The 18,482-nt window shown below is 46.0% G+C and overlaps 1 protein-coding gene across 1 annotated transcript; it reads left to right on the forward strand.

The window, feature by feature from the left end:
* On the forward strand, positions 1–15,480 carry LOC113956487 (heat shock factor protein 3-like; the record flags this gene model as incomplete). Its single annotated transcript, XM_027663137.1, has 13 exons — positions 1–171; positions 1,235–1,343; positions 2,971–3,098; positions 5,767–5,891; positions 6,740–6,815; positions 7,480–7,541; positions 7,982–8,063; positions 8,341–8,474; positions 9,270–9,515; positions 10,794–10,899; positions 11,433–11,498; positions 12,310–12,376; positions 13,033–15,480. Coding segments are annotated over 13 exons (1,704 nt in total), but the record flags the coding sequence as incomplete, so codon positions are not given.
* Between the last annotated feature and the right edge of the window lie 3,002 nt (positions 15,481–18,482).

The raw sequence follows: 18,482 nt of genomic DNA on the forward strand, positions 1-18,482 counted from the left end.
CACCCGGCCCGGCCCGGCCCCAGGTTGCGGGAGGCGCCCGCGCTGCCCCGCGGCCCCGCCGCGCCCGGCCCCGGCTCCGGCCCCGGCCCCGCGCCCGTCCCCGGCTTCCTCGCCAAGCTCTGGGCGCTGCTGGAGGACCCGGACAGCGACGACGTCATCTGCTGGAGCAGGGTGAGGCGGCCGCGCGGGCCCGGCCCGGGGAGGCCTGCGCGGAGGGCTCGGGGTGGTGGGGAGTGCGGGGCCCTGCGGGGTCCTGCGGGCCGGGCGGCGGCGGCGGCGAGGGAGGAGAAGGATCCCCGGCTGCCCGGAGCGCCCCGAGCCCGGTGGGGCAGCCCCGCGGCTGTGGCCGGGACGCCGCGCTGCCCGCGCACCCCGCGGTGCGGCCCGGGGCCGGTCCCGAATTCCCGGTCACCGGCATCGGGGGGGGAAAGGAGTCATTAACTGTTAGTTTTCTTTGCGGAGCGGAGGCAGGTGCGCCCCGCGGGCACAGGGCATGGACACACAGACCACACACCCCAGACAAGCACCGTGTTTATTTTTGTCCCTGTCATTTTTAAATCCGAGGGATTTTCTCCACTGTTTTTAGCCGTTTGTCCTCTACAAGGAAAAGATAAAAGGAAACACAATGTTTTTGTTCTCTTTGTAAACAGCATTAAAAGTGATGCAAAAAAACTCTGGCCGCTTCCAGGAAGTTTGATCTTGAGCATATGATAAATCTGGGACTGCTGGTGTCTCACTTACCCCTGGTCACCGCTGGGTTGTGTTGTCTGAACCAAAAGTTCAGACAACTAACGGCAGCGTTACTTGGTTATTTTTAGTGATGACATAGCACGTACAATGGAATAATCTTGTCAGGAGCTGGTCAGACTGATGAAGGGAGATGAAATCTCTCTAGTGGTGTGAATTCCATTGTGTTTGAGCAATGCTTATGTTTCCTGTGGACAAGAAGAGCAGGTTTTTAGAACAATTTTGCTTTGGATTAAGATCAAAGCATCAGGGCTTTAAGAAAATCCCTATTCAATAGAAGTGTTCCATGTAACTGTGTCTCTGTATTAAAATTTTTTAGTCCAGTCCCAAGTACTGAGAATTATCCCCACAGGCAGTTCCCTTGGTGAAGTGTTTTGCTCTTCTCTCCTGTCAGAACCGTCTCTGCTGATTTATGGTCTTCACTTAAGAACAACATCTTAGGAAAGCTGTGCTTGTTCATTAACTGTTACTCCTGTTTATTTCCTAGAATGGCGAGAATTTCTGCATTCTGGATGAGCAGAGGTTTGCCAAGGAGCTGCTCCCCAAGTACTTCAAACACAACAATATCTCCAGCTTCATACGGCAGCTCAACATGTGTAAGCATCAGCTGTTGCTACGTGTTCTCTCTGCCAAGTTTATTGCTCCTTGGCTTCGTTTTGGATTTCTTTAAACAAGCAAGTGGACTTGGCAAGTCTCATCCGTGAAAACCTGGGTTCTGGCCTTGAGTTTACTTTGCAGAAGAAAACACTGATGGTAGAGCTTGGCTTAGTCTTTGGTTTTTGTGTTTCAGCTCCAAGTCCTTTAGAGCAACAGCTGTAAGAATATGTAAGAACCCCCCAGGGTGGAGTTCCCTGGGCTCCAGTGGTGCTGTTAATGTAGCAGCAAACATGTGTACCCTGAGGAGCAAAGGCTGTGTATACACCCATACTCCTAGAATGTGAAAAAAATTGCCTGGATTTGGGGCTGCCACTGCTTTTGCTTGCACTGCTGTGTTGGAGCCTGATCAGTCCTGCTGATGGACTGAGCTGGACTATGTTTCTCATTACGTTTTCTGTGCTTGTGAGCGTCATGTGGCAACATTGTATAGCACATGTACAGCGTAGCCAGGCAAAGGGATGCTGTGAGAGAGAGACTGCAGCACCCAGCAGGAATAGCTGCAGAAGCTTCTGGGCCCAGTGGAGGGGCAGAGTGCACAGGAGATGCTGCCTTAGTTAGAATTTCATTGGGAGTGAGAGGGAGGAGCTCTCTGTCCATGTCCAGTAGTTTGCCTGGTCTCTCTAGCTGAAGCTTGTATAGATTTTGTCAGATGTGAGAGAAGGCACACCTGTTTAGTCTTTGGACAGAGGGTAGATGCAGTTCTTTGTGTCATGTGCTGCTGTTTCTGTGACCCTGTTACTTGAGTGACAAAGGGTAATCCAAAGAAACAATTGTCACTTCCTTTGTAGCCAGGGTAAATGTGAAAATGCAGATATTCCTATGAAGATGTGCAATGCAGTGGCAGCCTCCTTTTCCTGGTGGACCTATCCTGGCTCCATAACACCAGGGACACTGTTGGGGCACAGCAAAGCTGGAATGCATTAACCGTGTTAAAAACTTGAGCGAGGAGAGAGATGGATTGGTTGTCAGCTCTGTCCTGCCCCTACCCTGTGGTGCTTAAACAGTGATGGAAATAGAGCTGGCAATGTCTCACTCTGTGCAGACAGTTCTCCATACTTGGAGGAGGTGCTCTGCTGCAGGTATTTGCACAGGCAGGGAACTAACTTCCCTATCTTGCTTTATTCTGTAGACCATGGTGGTGCATGACAGCATTTGCTTTGATATGTAGTTGTCGGGGATGAAAGGGGAAGGTGTCCCATTCCTCTGCTTACACTGGGAGAAGATTCCGTGTAAGATGTCATAACAAATCTCATTTCTAACTAACTGCTGTAGTGGTTTGGACATGACTGTCTTGCCCATGGACACTTGGTGACCTCTGCCACACAGCTGTGTGTGCAGCCTGCCAGGGCGTTCTGTGGTACTGCGGACATGTTCTCTAGCTGTGAAGATCAAAGCAGTGAAATCACTGAGCACCAGCAAAAGCTGCTGTGGCTGTTTTTCACAGGTTCTGCTCCCAGTAACTGTGGTGCTTTGGTTATTTTGGTAGCCTTGGAGTTTTCTTTAGCTGTATGTTGTAACAGTCAGCTTTGCACTGGGAGAAATGCCTTTGCTGATTCCTCTCCACAGATGGTTTCAGGAAGGTGATTGCTCTGGAGAATGGTATCATTACAGCAGAGAAGAGCTCAGTCATTGAATTCCAGCACCCTTTCTTCAAGCAAGGGAAGGCACATTTACTGGAAAATATCAAGCGCAAGGTACAGTCTAAGCACAATGTTTACTTCACTGTGTCATGAAAAGTGGCTTATTAACAGCATGTATGGGTGTTTAAGAGCCAGCAAATGCCATGGGAAACAAGGTTGTATATCCTGATGCAAGCCTTAGTAACTCCCTTACAATGCCATGCTGGTGCTTAGCTGGGCCTCCTCGTGCCAGCGCTTAGACAAAACCCTCCCTGCTGTTGGCAATGCACTGGGATAGGACCACATTCTGCATCTCCATCAAACAAGAGCCCTTTCCACAGAGCTCATATCCCTGATGGCAGCTTATCACAGTCTGCAGTTCTGTCAGCATCTCCAACTCGGAGAGAGGCACAAAGTGAAAGAAGCAAAAGAAATACATTTTCATTTGGCACTCACTGAAAATTAGCAAGGGCATCAGTAATCATTTCATTTGGGTGAGTTTGCATAAATTATAGTGTTCCTCCAAAACTATGTTGCCACTAAGCTACATCTTTATGAGCACTTTCTGGTTTTCTTTTGTACGTTCAGGCCTTGTCTGACCTGTTTCTGCACAGATATTCATCTTCTCTTGGCACGTTACTGCCCATAATATCCTAAGGAAGAGAGTATCATGATACATCATGTTGACATTTGAATGGCAGAATCTTTTCTTTAGGCTGTCGTCAGGTGTGGCTGCATTGCCCAGGGTAATAAAAGCCCAGGGTAGGCTGGAGAGCCGCAATTGTGTTTGGATTGATTCCTCGCTGAGCTGCCCCTGCTCGGAGCCAGAATCGATTCCCCGGTGCTGGCTCAGGCCGGTGCTCCCCCCGTGTGAGCAGCGCGTGTCCAGCCCCGCGTGTGTCCAGCCCCGCGTGTGTCCCAGACCACACGTGTCCCAGCACCACACGTGTCCCAACACTGCATGTGTCCAGCACCATGCATGTCCCAGACCACGCGTGTCCCAGCACCACGCATGTCCCAGACCACGCGTGTCCCAGCACCACACGTGTCCCAGCACCACACGTGTCCCAGCACTGCATGTGTCCAGCACCATGCATGTCCCAGCACCACACGTGTCGGGGCAGGCAGCCAGTGACGACAGGTGTGGCACTGTGTGTCCCAGAGGTGGGGCACTGGGTGGAGTGTTCTAGATGAAAAGACAAAAGCTCCGCTTAGTGCCAAGGACATCCATGTAAAGTATTGAATATGTTGGTGAAACATTTTCTTTGTTGCACAGGAAATATTAGTGATTTTTTTGCAGTTCCATGCTCTTGGGCAGAATGTTTTAGTTGGAGCCTTTTTTTAGAGGCTGGCCGCATTTGAAATTCCCACTGACTGCCTGCATCTTTCGGGTGTCTTCCCCATGGAGAGATGGTGTGTTGAAAAGAAATCAGCCAGCCATGAATTCCGTTCGGGATGCACCCTGGTACATTAGCATAAGTTGTTACCTGCAGCAAACAGTGAAGCTTCTAAACTGCAGACAGGGAGGAGGACTGTCAGACCCTTCAGTCCATCCTTTGCATCACAGGATTGTGTTAAGAAAATAGTTGGTCATGTCTGAGGAGTGATTGCACAACAGCTGTGTTCTGTTCCAGCATGAAGGAGTGGGATGTTGGTTTATAACACCATAGGTCTGCTTCTGACCATCCCCCTTGCCCTTTGGAAGATGGGATCTGTTAGCCAACCTGTGTGGAAGTTATCTCACACCTCAGCAGGCCAATTCCAGATGCTTTCACCTCCCGCTTGGAATTTAGTAGAATAAGAAGAAAACTCCCAGTATGCTGGGTTGGGAGGGATATCTGGTGCAACTCCGTTTGGTTCCATCATAGTCAGTATTTGGCAAAATGATGTTTAAAATGATGCCCACAAAACCTGGATGTGTCATTCCGAGCTGTGATGCACTAGACCTGTCTTTTTCAAAATCCTGAATTGTGTCATAGCTAACAATGCTCCCACTGCAGAGAGAGTTCCTGAAGGAACCGGAAAATCTTTAACATAGAAGTGCAGGAAGGAGGTAGTGAGCTTTTTGCTTTCTGGTGGCTCTTCCACCATCATTTGAAGTGGCAACATTCACGGATTCTGCTGTGGGCAGAAGAGCAGATTGGACTCTTCTTTCTGGAGACAAGTCTCTGTACCTTTGGAATATCACTGAGCAGAGAGGTAATAGAGGAAACACCAATATGGGAATCTGCAATTCAGCTGGTGTGGGACAAATTTTCAGATCAAGTAGGATGCATCTAACTTGACACCTTCATCCTCCAGGAACTTAATGGAAATTTGTTACTCCTCTGCTGGCAGATGTACTCACACCCAGAAGGAATATGATCATCTTGTTCTTCTTCCACTGTCAATTGTGTTTTGCTTTTGGCTGGTGTTTGCCTGTGACACTAGAGGGCAGAGAGCCCCCAGGGAAAGCCCCTTGCAGTCAGTGGTTTTTATCATGAATTACGGTCATGAATCTACTGTCTTCAGGTACAAAGTGGTAATCTCATCTTTTCATTGACATCTTGTTTTTTTCATACAGTGCAGACTGTCCTAAGGACTGTCACATATAGCAGTTGTGGTGTTTTGTGACATGTAAGAATTACAGTGTTACCTGGTCTCCTAGCAGAGCCTGTCCCTGTTCTGCAGACTGACTGCACTCTCCCTGCAGCAAGGAGTATGCAAGGCACTGTTTGTAGTAAAGCATGTGTACCTATTTTAGGTGTCTGCAGTGAGAACCGAGGATCTCAAGGTCTGCACGGAGGATTTGCACAAAGTCCTGTCCGAGGTGCAGGAGATGAGAGAGCAGCAGAACAACATGGATGTCAGGCTGGCTAATATGAAGAGGTAGACTCAGCTGTTTCGGAGGCGCTTATACATTAAATGTGGCTTATATCTGGTGGAGCTTGGCTAAATATGGGTTTCATTTGGACTGGAAACAGGTGAAGCTGTATTTTTTCCTAAGAATGCCCATTCCACCCCACACAACATTCTGAATCTTGTTTGTTTTTATAATTCAGTTACAGACTGGAGATTAAGACTGGGAGTTTGTTGACTGTCTTGAGATTTCACTTTGGTTGCCAGCAGCTTTTTAGGGCAATCAAAACATTTCCTTTTCTGAACACAAACAGGGTTAGATGCAGTGAGGGACAATTAGTGTTTGGTTTTCTTTCTAATTGGAAGTGGACTTTGCACATCCTCATCTCTGTTCCCACAGGTCCTCTTCATATAGGCACTGGTAATTCATTTAGGTCATTGGTATGCCAGCAGGTATCAACCAGAGTTCAGGAGATACCTTACTCCCTCTGTTTCTTTAAAAAAACCCAACACCACCTTGAACACCACCTTTGAGCCTGTCCTGAGGCTGTCAGTGCTTGGAAACAGGCTGAGTGTAACACACAGTCTTTATTTGACAGCTTTGAGGCTTTGAAGGAATACCTCAGATTGAGATTATTGGTGGAGTAGCAGAGGATGAGGGTGCACTTATTGAGTGTTTGGTCCTGCCTGATGGAAAATGGAGTTAAATTAACCCAGAGTTTATGCTAGTGGATTGGATTACCTGAGAGTTAGTTATCCATAGAGGGAATGTTGTCATTAGTCCTGCAAGGTACTGTGAAAGTTTGAAAGCTGTAAAACTAGAGCATATAAAGTAAACTCTGTTCATCCTCTGTCTTCTGATTTATTCTGCATTGCAGAGAAAATAAGGCCCTGTGGAAAGAAGTGGCAGTTCTAAGGCAGAAGCACAGTCAACAACAGAAGCTGCTGTCTAAGGTACCATTGCAGCATCTTCAGTGCTACCATCCTTATTCCTGCCTCTGTGATACTTCATGGCATTCTTTGCTTATGTAGAATGACAAATGACACAGAGCTGAACAGGCTGTATTGATACAGCAGAAAGAAAATGTTCACAGTTCCTGAGTGTCCCAGAAGTAGCACAGTAAAGAACCACGAGCAAAGCACTAAGGAAAATCATAGTAGGATGTCAGTGTATGGAGGCAGTGCATGGTAACAGGAGCCCAGAACACAAGCTTGCAGGCACATGGAACCAAGTCTGTGAAAGATCTTGGACCAGGACACACTTAGACCACTTGTGAAGTGAATATGGAACCTGGAAACTGTAGGAGCTTGCGCACTGGAACAAATTTTCTCTGGTTTATCCCTCAGCTGTTTCTGGTCTGGAATCCTCTAGTGACTTGTGCTGTTATATTGCATTTCAAAAAAAAACCCCAACTGTGGAAGTGGGATAAGTTCTATGCAGTTTGTAACTCTTGTTTTGTTTCTTAAGATACAACTGCAAATGGATTTTTAATTTACCTGTTAATTTCAGTCACATAACTGCATCATTTTATAGTAAAATCTGAATTAAGAATTTGATGTTAGGATTGCTATGCTGACCACTTGGTTTTGGTTTTTTTCCCTTGTTTTTCCTTTTTAGATTCTTCAATTTATACTAAGTTTGATGCGAGGAAATTACATTGTTGGGGTCAAAAGAAAAAGGTAATTACTTTATAGGTCCCAGATCCGTGTCAGATGTGAATTATAGGCATAAATTGGCTGCTAGTGTATGAAGTATATTTTTATTACTTGTATATTCAAACTTGAGAAAGCTGATGGAAGTTGAATCAAGCACAAAATAAAGATTTTCCTCCTTACCACTAAGGCAGGGAGAGAATATTCTATACATACTCAGTTCCAAAGGGCATGGTTATCAGAAATGGTAACTCTCAAAACACGCACATGTGACTGACTTCTTCCAAACACAGCGTGTGTGTAGTGCAGACTGCCTGCAGTGCCCTTCCTGACACACATTCCCAAGAGCCAGGCTTCTTAGGAGGGAAAGAATGATTGTCCTATTGTACTGTTACTGCATGTATTTGGCACTGCTGCAGCTCCTTCCTGTGGAACTAACAATGTACTAAAGCTGTTGGTTTTCTCAGGTCTCTCACGGACGCTGCAGGTGCTTCACCCTCCAAGTACAGCCGCCAGTACGTCCGCATACCTGTGGAGAGTGGCCAAGCTGTAAGTGTCCAGGGAAAGAGGCAGTGGGTTGAACAGAATGATACCTGGGGATACCAGTCTACCCTGTAGCTGCAAATACACTAATCTTGTAATCAAATGCTCTCCCTTTTGCAATGGGCAGCTTTAGAGCATTGCTCTGGCTGTAAAATCGTGCAAATCAGTACAACTGGTCACCGATAAAATCTGAACAGGAAAGAGAAGCTGCAAGAAGAATGGGGCTTCAAAATAAAGAAAAGGTCAGAGCCTGTGGTTTACTCATTCTGTGCTGTATCTGCAGATGGCTTTTTCCGAACATAGTGCAGATGAAGAGGATGGAAATGGCACAGGTCTCATCATCCGAGATATCACTGACACCCTGGAAAATGCCACTGACGGCCTCCTCGCCGTGGCGCACACGAGTGGCAGAGCCAGGTATGTCCAAAGCACACGTTTATGCTTGGGTTGTTAACTGGTAGTTATGTTGATGTTGGTGATTCCATGTGGATTCTGGGAAGCAGCCTCTCTGAATGTTCACACCGTTTGTGCATGACAGGTCTGTTGTAGGCTCTCCTACAACCAGTGTACCACTGGTCACAGTCAGAGCTTCTGTCTCTTCAGGTGTGCCTGGAGGCCTGTCAGGCTGATGGGCACTTCAGGTTTGATTTGCTGAGGCTTTTCTGCCTGTTCAACAAATAAGCACATACTTGACTTTTCGACTGAACAGGGACCTAAATGCATATAGATGTGACTAATAAACAATCCAAAATGTATATAGGTTACTGACAGACAAATCAAGATGTATAGTTTTATCTCCAGTCTTGGTACTTCTCTCACTAAGCATAGCCTAGGGAAGACATCCTCTGTGTGGCAGCAGATTCTAGTGTTTATAACACCCAAAGTGAAATACGGACCAATTTGGAATCTGTTCTTTTGAGAGTCTATCTGTTAGGAGTTTCCCTCCTGCCTAATTTCCATGTATTGTATTGCTGCTTTTAGCCTGGGAAAATGGGATGTTTTGCCCTGATATGTACTCTCTGTATAAGCTTAATAAGAAATTCTTCATCTGCCTTTAGGAAGACACTTTGCTGCTTTTTCTAAAAACCAGTTCATTGTTTGAATTCTCGACTGGCTTGGTGTTATTAAGGTTCGGGATGCTAAAGCTGAAATGAATAGCAATGCAGTTGATGAATTCTCCTGCGTGTTGTTTCTCTTGGGGTTACATTCTAGAGAGCCACAGGCAGCTGTGGATCCCGGCTTACCTCTTTGTCAAGTATCACAGCCAAGTGAGTTAAATTGTGCAGAACCTGTCCCACCAGTTCCTGTAAATGATGTCAGCAAATCCAGTGAAATAGGCAGTGCTGCTGTGGAACTCCATACTGCACAACCAAATGCTCCAGAGGACCCCGTGTCAGTGATTGACTCCATCTTGAATGAGAACAACTCTGGAAATCAAAATGATCCTTTGCTGGACAGGTATTAACTTGTTTCTGAAAACTGTTGCAGTCATCACCTTGTGGGGTCTTGTTGGAGTTTTGGAGGATGTGTTTGGCAGAATGTAGAGAATCAGCTTTTGAGTTGTCATTGATGAAGTGAATTCTCTGTGCCTCTGTTAGCAGGGCTTGAAAAAGCCAAGGGTTGGCATCACACACTGTAAAAGGGCAAGTTCCCCTGTCACCTCTGTGGTAACTAGTGTGCCTGACTGCTGGTGTGTCCATCCTAGGGCCTGTGAAGGTCAGTCTGTCCCATCAGCCCGCTGCTGGCACTGCCAGGAGCTGCCAAGCAGCAGGTGAAGGGCACTGATCTTGGGCATGCACTGTGGCCATTTTGTTCCTGGGACCTGGACGTGGATTGTCCCAGTGGCCAGTGGGTGTCAGCTCAGTGTTCTTTCCTTTCTCTACCCCTCATTCGTGCAGAGGTGTTCCCAGGTGCCCTGTCAGATCAGGCACCCCTGGATGAGGGATGCAGGCTGTGGGTTCCCACTCCACACCACCTGTGTGCAGCTCCCAGCTCTGCTTCAGCCCCTGAGCTTTGCCAGCACCGTCACTGCAGCTGCAGGAGAGCTGGATCGAGGAATCTGCTTTGATTCTTGCTCCTACACCTCTCCTGCTGTGGTCAGTGGCAGGTAGGAAGGTCTGGGATGGTGTCCCAGCACTTGTGTGATCTGAAGGCCCTGCAGTACCTTCCGTCTTGGGCACTGGGAGCTGCCCGTTCCTCACAGCTGAGAATTCAGTACAGGAGGAGCTGATGGCACAGCAAGACACTTGGTATGGGCACTGTGCCTGCAGCCATCTTTTCACTTCCTTCACTGTCCTTCAATTCCTGCCCACTGTCCCTGGAAACATGTCCAATTTGGCAACAAGCTGATGTTTCAAAGTAGGTAGAGTTCCTTCAGGCCCAGATTATTTCCATCCCTTTGCTTGTCATTTATTGTTCAGGGGAAAACCATCAGACCTTAGTTTAAACACATACTGGTGTACAGGCTGGGATCTGAGAACATTCACCAGATATTAAAATGAGGGAGGAAGTAGGTGTGGAGGGAGGAACTGCTTTTTCACCTGGTAGCTGTTGCTGTGCTTGCTGTTCACGTGGTCTTCCTTGCACCTGTACCTCAAAGCTGGAGTGGAAGGTGATGCAGGAATGCGGTTTCATCTGTTGGGTTATTCTGGATTGTAAGCAACCTGCTTTGTGGGGGAAAAGAAGTCCCTGCTTGTTAACTGTGCCTTACAGTACTGTGTCATTTTGGTTTTTTAGAGAAGAAATTCAGGATTTTCTGAACTGCATTGATGCCAGCCTTGAAGAGCTCCAAGCAATGCTGTCAGGGAAGCAGTACAACTTCGGTGCCGAAGCATTCAGCGACGTGAGTGTCTTCTCACTGTTATGATTTCTGAGAAATACTGCTCAAGTTGCATCATAAAATGTTACTGGTTTATTCCATGTTGTAATGGGTAAGGAGGGGGAACATCCTGTGAAGCAAATAGTTACAGATAGTATGATTCGTAGGCATTTACAGTGTACAAGGTATTGGAAGCCTTTCCCAGGTCATGCAGGATTTCTGTTCTACATAACTCAAGAGGGAAGCCTTGCTTGTCCTTCATAATCCTCAGTCACATATCATCACATCCTGACTGTGTGTTTGATTATGCTTTATGATATGGAGTGAAACTCAGCTGTATTCCTGGAATCACTGGGAAAGATGGTGACCTTTTCTTCTCCTGTCACCTCAGTTTACTGCCACAGGTTGAAGCACCTGGCTGGAGGCCCATGGAGGAGCCACTGTCCCTGTGCTTCAGTGGAAGGAGCAGCACGCTGTTCCTACCATCCCTTCAGGAGCCTCTGCAGTTTTGTTTCAAGAACTTTATTAGTTGACATATGGTCTGGTTTTATTTTCAGACATTTAATCCCGAGCTGCCAGCCCTGGATATGAACTTGATGGAAACACCGCCTGGTATGGAAAATGTAAGAGTAACATTTGCTTCTTTGGTGGGGAAGGCGAATTCTGGGAGCTGAATCTTGTGGGATGCAGCATGAGGGTGGGGCTGGGGCACAGCCTGAAACTACCAGTTCATCCCTTCTGGCTGACCCCAGGGTGTCAGTTATCAGTGTTGGCATGTAGGAATTTAACAGGGATCTCAAGATAATTTCCAGTCCTGCATTCCTAGTGTAGTCACACACTCGAAATGCCTGTCTGAAGACTGAAGGAAAAGTACTAAATGAAAATTGTAACGCAGTACACCATATTTGTTCTGCATGTGGCTGTATGGGATTTCCTTAGAGGATATACAGAAGCTCAGCACAAACTTCTCTTAGTCCAATTCCTAAAATTGATTCATACTATTAAAAAAACCTCTTGTGTTATTTTTGTTGTAGTCCTGAAATAATATTTGAATTAGGACTTCCCACTCAGAAGAGTTTATACTACAACTGATGTAAAATGCAGCTGTGTTTAAGCAGTGCTCGCAAAATTTAATTGCATAATGAAATCATGTTTTACTGTTATCCCAACAAGATAGATTATAATAAAGTTTCTGGTTTGGAAGGTAAAACAAATATTTGCTAGTCAGAAGCTTTTTTGACCTAGTAAGTTAAGTTTGTCTGTATTTGACTGTGCGTCCTTCTGAGAGCAGTGTGCAGGCCCTCGTGTGCAACAATGGGCTCATTCCTCAGCTGTTCCATCTCTCTTCCCTTCTCTTTCACCTCTAATTCTGTTAACCAGTCATTTTGTTGTTGTTAAACATTCTGTCTTAACTCTCTGTCTGCTTTGTTTCAGATGGAAAACTTGGCAGAGAGCACAGAAGGTCTGGGAGCGAGTGAGAGGGAAACAGCAGGAAGCAAAGGTGGGTAGGAAGGAACACTGAGCACTATGACAGCTCCAGACTCTTCCAAAACTTGGTATTGAAACTGAATTTTTGTAGCCTGTAATGTGGTTTATCTTCTTCTTTGAGTTTAAAATTTTTGTAAAGACTGGGGTGTTTCACTGATCTTGAAGCTGTGCCTCAGTCTCAAGAGGCCCATCCTGTTCCCTGTGGTGGTGCTGACTGTTTCCTTTTTCACATAGAAACATGACAAAGGTTCCACAATGGGGAGCAGAACTGCAGATGTCCTTGTGGCAGTATCTCCTATGCAGGCTGTGACCCCCCCAAGGGCAGTGCTGTGACCCCCCCAAGGGCAGTGCTGTGACCCCCCCAAGGGCATTGCTCTGACCCCCCAAGGGCATTGCTCTGACCCCCCAAGGGCATTGCTGTTACCCCCCAAGGGCAGTGCTGCCATTACATGCCATGGGAGTCAGAGGCTTGGAGTGGGCTTCAGACCCTGATGTTTGCAGACACAGGGCCTTGGCTTGACTCTGGCAGCCATGGGTGTAGGGGCTTTCCAAGCCCATCTTGAGGCTTTCCTGTAGTGCACCAAGTCTGAAGCAGCCTCTCCAGGTTTTCTTGCCTTGAATAAGAGTCTTCACTTAGTGAAACGCTTTGAACTGTTTGTTTTCCCTCAGATATGCAGCTGATCCAGTACAGGGCCAACCCTCTGCTTTCCTTATTTGAAGAACAACCCTCAGGTGAAGTTGCAGGAAAGATGGAGGATCCAAAAGACTTTCTGCTGCCTCCCCTGGAGGAGAAACCTGCTCTCCAGTCTCCATCAGGCAGTGGAACCATTGTACCACTCACAGCTCCAGCAAGCCAGGCTGAGTCTCTGGACACCCTGGGAATGGGTGATCCACCTCTCCTCCCAGAGGATGGGAATGGAGAGTATAAACTGTTTCCACTCCTGCTCCTTAGTCCTGTTGCTAACTTCATAGATGAGGCCTCTGAGATAGAAACTTCTTGAACTCAGAATATCTGTAACTGGCTTAGTGCTGTGGAATAGCCACCACAGGACTGGAGCAGCAAGAAGTGTGAGCTTTGTCCTCACCTGCTTCCTGGAGATCCTGTTCTGCACAGACAAATGGAAGTTCTCTTGCTCCAAGCAAGGAGCACATCTGGGAGAACTGAACACAAGCTCAGAACAAAAGCTGGTGGAGTGAAGGCACTAGGCAGAAGGGAATAAGAACCTCCCTGTAAACATACCACAGTGTATTCCATAACTTTTTATCCAGTATCCTTATTGCAAGAGGAAATCTGTTTGTATCCTGTTTGTAAAGTTTGGCTGGGTTTTTTTTGTTGGGGGGGATGCTGTTTGTTTTTGTTAGCTGGATAGTAATGTGGTGTGTAATATTTTAAACCTGGGTTTACTCTTTGGAGAGCCTGCTTCAATAGGTGGCTTGTCTACTGTTTGGAATTAAGTTGGTTTTAAATTTCGTTTTTAATTTGAGATTTCTTTTTTGATGGTTTGTGGCTACAATTGTTTGCATCTGCTTAGATATCTTTCATACTCCTAGATCTGCTCCTAGGTATAGGGAACATTTTTCCTATGGAAAATGACATTTTAACTGTGGAGTATTACTTTTAACATGCTAGCACACATCCATTGCCCCAGACTGTAGGAGTTGTGGTAGGAAGTGCTTGCCCCCCTGCATAGCTGATTTCTCATGCACATTGCATGGCAGTTCTGGGGTAACCTGCCCCCAGCTCACAGGTCATGTGTCCTTGGAGATGGTCAGTAGGACTGATTCATGTCTGGGAAAGGCCAGCAGCTGCCCCTAAAACGAGAAGGGGAGACCTGGGGCTTCGTGCTGCAGTTTCTGCCTGTGGAATCTTAAAGCCAAATTAACCAGATGCATCCAAGTCCTTTGACAGCAAATTACAAAATGTAGTGTCTGCTTCATCAAAAAGTCTCTCCCCAGAATTTCTTTCTGCACTGTTTTCCCCAGTTCTGTGAGCAGCTGCACTGTGGAGCCCAGCCTTGCTGTCGCTGGAGCAGCGAGTTCCCCTGTGCTGGTACTGAGTGTGTCACAGTTACACGAGCCCACACAAACCTGCTGTGTGCTGAAGCAACACAACTGCTGGGGCTGCAAGAGGCCTGGATGCACGTAGAAACCCCCTTGAATAATGTCGCCTGATATTTCCTACCAGCACAATTACTTGAAATTTTTTCCAGTTTGGGGAATTCAGGCTACCTACAGGCTTTGTTCTCTCTGAAGTTCCTGAACTAGTAAGTTTTGAGCTCTTCTATATTCAAGAATACAAGGTAATTAGACATTCTGAAGCCTGCTAGATAATAATGCATGTTACCTGTGCTGGCCTGACTTCGTTGGATTTGTGCTTCACTGTCAAATCTATGAGCTGCAGAGGAAGGTCCTGCTCCTGAATGTCTGTGTCTGTGTAACGCCTTCAGTGTCACTTATTCCCGTGTTTTTACCTGTTCTTACCTCGTTACCCTTCGTGTTTCCATCTTTTGAATTGCCTTTTGTCAAGTTTGTATTATTCGAGCCTTTCACAGTCTTTCACTGACTTGAGGCTAAGGGCTGAATAGCCTCAAGTTTTTGTGAGCTAAAGGGGGCAAGTTACATCTGTCCTGGGTCTGGTCTGGTTTGTTGATTCCTCTCCAAAGGCCACAATTTTGCCAAGAGTGAAACAGTAAAAATCAGACCTTTCTGGTGTGCTGTTTGACAACACCATGCAGACAGCAGAGTTCTTTAGAAGGCTGCTCTGTGTCTCACTTCCTGCCCAGGTTGGATGGTAGTTCCTGTAAAGGGTTTTGTCATGTTCTTCCGTCATGGAGTCCTCTCCCCTGAGCGCATCTCACCATCGGGGGTTGGGTCTGAGTGCATCATGAGTTCTTACTACACTTTCTCTCCTAAGAAGTTAAGAAACCAAGGCTTAAGAAAACTGTAAAAAAAAAAAAAAAAAGCTTGTGCATCTGTGTATCTGGTTTATGTACCGGTCTGGGAAAAGTGTTTATTTACGCAAGTTTCCTACAAAAGATTGCAATGGAAAGGGGAAGGCTGAATACCAAGAAAAACCCACATGCTGAAGTAATTAAATGCAAGATTGCAAAACCATTACTATGTTTCCTGTACATTCTTTGCATATGTTTTCTCTATGTGCCAACAGTTCCCAAACCTGTTCACTGATTTTTCCAAAACTAAGAGCTGTTGTGCTCATCTCTCAATGCAGCTGCTGCTGGTTCAGAAATAACTAGGATGCTGAGGATAGCCTGGTGCCTGCTTTCCTGAGCACAGGGAGGGCACCTGGGACTGGTTTTTCAGAGGGGTTGTTTTGAAAAGCAGCATCATGATTTCACAGATGCCAAAGCAGAAGCAAGAGGATACTGCCACAGTCACCTTGGGTACGGTGGTCCTTCATGGTATAAAGGACAAGACTTCTCCTGCCCCTGTCCCCCAACCAAAAAGGTAAATGTAGATATGTAAATAAATACATACATATCTTTTTTAGTCACATAGTTTGAGTTTCAGCTTCCTGGTTGGTCCAGACCCTGCTAGGGATACATTCCTGTTATGCTTTCACCCCAGCCAGCAGCCCAGCCCCACACAGCCACTCGCTCACTCCCTCACCACCAGGACTGGGGAGAGGATTGGAAGGGTCATGGGCTGAGATAAAGACAGTTTAATAGGAAAAGCAAAAACCATGCACCCAAGTAAAGAAAAACAAAGAATTGATCCACCACTTCCCATGGGCAGGCAGGTGTTCAGCCACCTCCAGGACACCAGAGCCCCATCACACGTAACAGTGACCTGGGAAGACAAACTCCATCTCTCCAAACATCCCGTCCTTCCTCCCCAGTTTTATATACTGAGCATGATGTCATATGGTCTGGAATATCCCTTAAGTCAATTGGGGTTACCTGTCCTGGTTGTGTCTCCTCCCAACTTCTCATGTACCCCCAGCCCCTTCCCCAGCATGGCAATAAAAAAGCAGAAAAGGCCTTGGCTCTGTGTAAGCTCAGCAACAAAAACATATCTCTATTGTCAACCCTGTGTCCAGCACAAATCCTAAGCATAGCCCCCCACACCAGCCACTAGGAAGACAATTAATTCTACCCCAGCCAAAACCAGCACAGTTCCCTTGTGACTCAGTTCAAGACAATTTAGGCTTCTGCCCTCCTCCAGCCACCTGTGTACCCCAGGAAAGAGTTTCATTGATTTGACCTTCATGTAGTCCTTGAACCAAGAAGTATGTGAACACTGCAGCCCACAGCAGCTTTTCCTGCTTCTCCCCATCCCAGCGGCTGCAGTGGCATTTCATGGGAAATTTCTGATAGAGGAATACAGGGCCACAAGGGAGGAGGATGTGAAAGCAGGTCCCCAAATTTCCTGAACCTTTGTGGAGCCTTTTCCCCCCTGTTATCAAGTAGGATATTTTCAGAAACATTTAGACCTTAAGCTGGTCAGATGTCCTCTTTAATCACAGTATAATTGCAAATAGAGGGTAAGAAATTATTTAAACAGATGATTCTCTAGGCAGTGAGTAACAAATAACTACAAGGTTATAAAGATTTTCTAAGAATTAAAGGCATGAAAATTGTGTGTAGTAAAATCATCAGTTTCAGGGAAACAGAGAACTTTGAAAGAACCAAATTCAAACTTATACTAGTAACATTGTAATAATTGCATCAATGCTTCTGACAAGTAGCCAAAACCATAAATAAATCACACTTCCATATGCATTGTGCTTTTAGGCCCCACAGTTTTGCAGAATGAAATCTCAATTACTCTGACGTAAGAATACCTGCAAAAGCAAGCTGTGGTAATGGAAGCAAAGACCTGGAAAGGAGCAAGATAATAACAGAGCTCTATACACAAATCTTCTGGGTTTAATGTTAAGTTACATGACAACTGAGTGAAGCTGCCTACAAGTGACAATGTAGCTGGAGACACCTTTAAGCTTCATATAAGACAATAAAAACCTTTTTCCCCCTCATTGCCACCACTTTGGAGTCAGTACAATCAGATTCACATCCTGGATTGCTCTGAGCCCCACTCTGTGCCACTGCAGACCCAAACTGTGTCTCACTGTCACTACAGGAGGGCTGTGTCCAGACCAGGGACTAGGATTTGGCTGAATTAGTTCAATTACTTGTATTTGAGGACAGGATGTTGAATTTGGGTGTAACAACAGCAAAGACTCATTTCAGTTCAGCTGAATGCAATGAAGCAGAAGAGATTCTTTATTGAAGCAGAAGAAAAATCGAGAGCTGTAAAAGACAGCAAAAGACAGTAAAATCCCTCAAAAGAATATTTCAGCAGAAAACAGATACTTCTCCTAGACAGGACTAATTCAGGCTCAATTACTGAATTATATAGATTAACTATAGCCTCTAATTAATATTACCTCATTACAGTTGAGAAGCCACAATTTCACGGTGTCAAAGATTTTCTGCATTGACAAGTTCCTTTTTTTCTCTCTGGGCATCTACATATTCACCTGTTTCCCAAGCAGTCTGAGGGCACTGCAGAGGCACATGGCCCCAATCAGGGCTTGTAATTGAAAGCAATTAATCAATTAAACCAAGCAGTTAAATTGCTCTGTGAGAAGGGAAGCTCCACCTGTGAGATGGAGTGGGATGGGCAGCCCAGGTCTCTGCAGTTCTTGGGATTTTTTCGGTTTTAGATTTGTATACCTGGATTCCCCATCTCTTAAACGTGATACAGTGATATAGAATATTTCTGTTGGAAGGGGCCTATGATGATCATCTGTTTCACACTGGTAATGTAAAAACTTAGGCTGTTCCATGAATTTTAACTTAAAACACAGTGGCGGGTGTCCCAGAGAAGCTGGTGAGAAAGTGAATTGTGAGGACCTTGGTGGTTCAGCTCCTTATGAGCTCTCTCTCAGACCTGAGTGTGTGTAATGTGCCTGCTAAAGCTTATTTGCCAGAAAGCAATGCAAGGAGGAAAAGAGGAATAAATAGTTGCTTAGGAATAAAAAGAAACAAAGGAAAACATTTTAAAAAATAACTTAAAAAACAGACGGGGGGGTAAAGCATACTCAGCAGGAAATATGAAATAGAAGAGAAGTAATTTTTGAACTTTCCTCTTCTGACCCT

Source organism: Corapipo altera, unplaced genomic scaffold (assembly GCF_003945725.1).
Source record: "Corapipo altera isolate COAL_440 unplaced genomic scaffold, ASM394572v1 107b, whole genome shotgun sequence".
NCBI lineage: Eukaryota > Metazoa > Chordata > Aves > Passeriformes > Pipridae > Corapipo > Corapipo altera.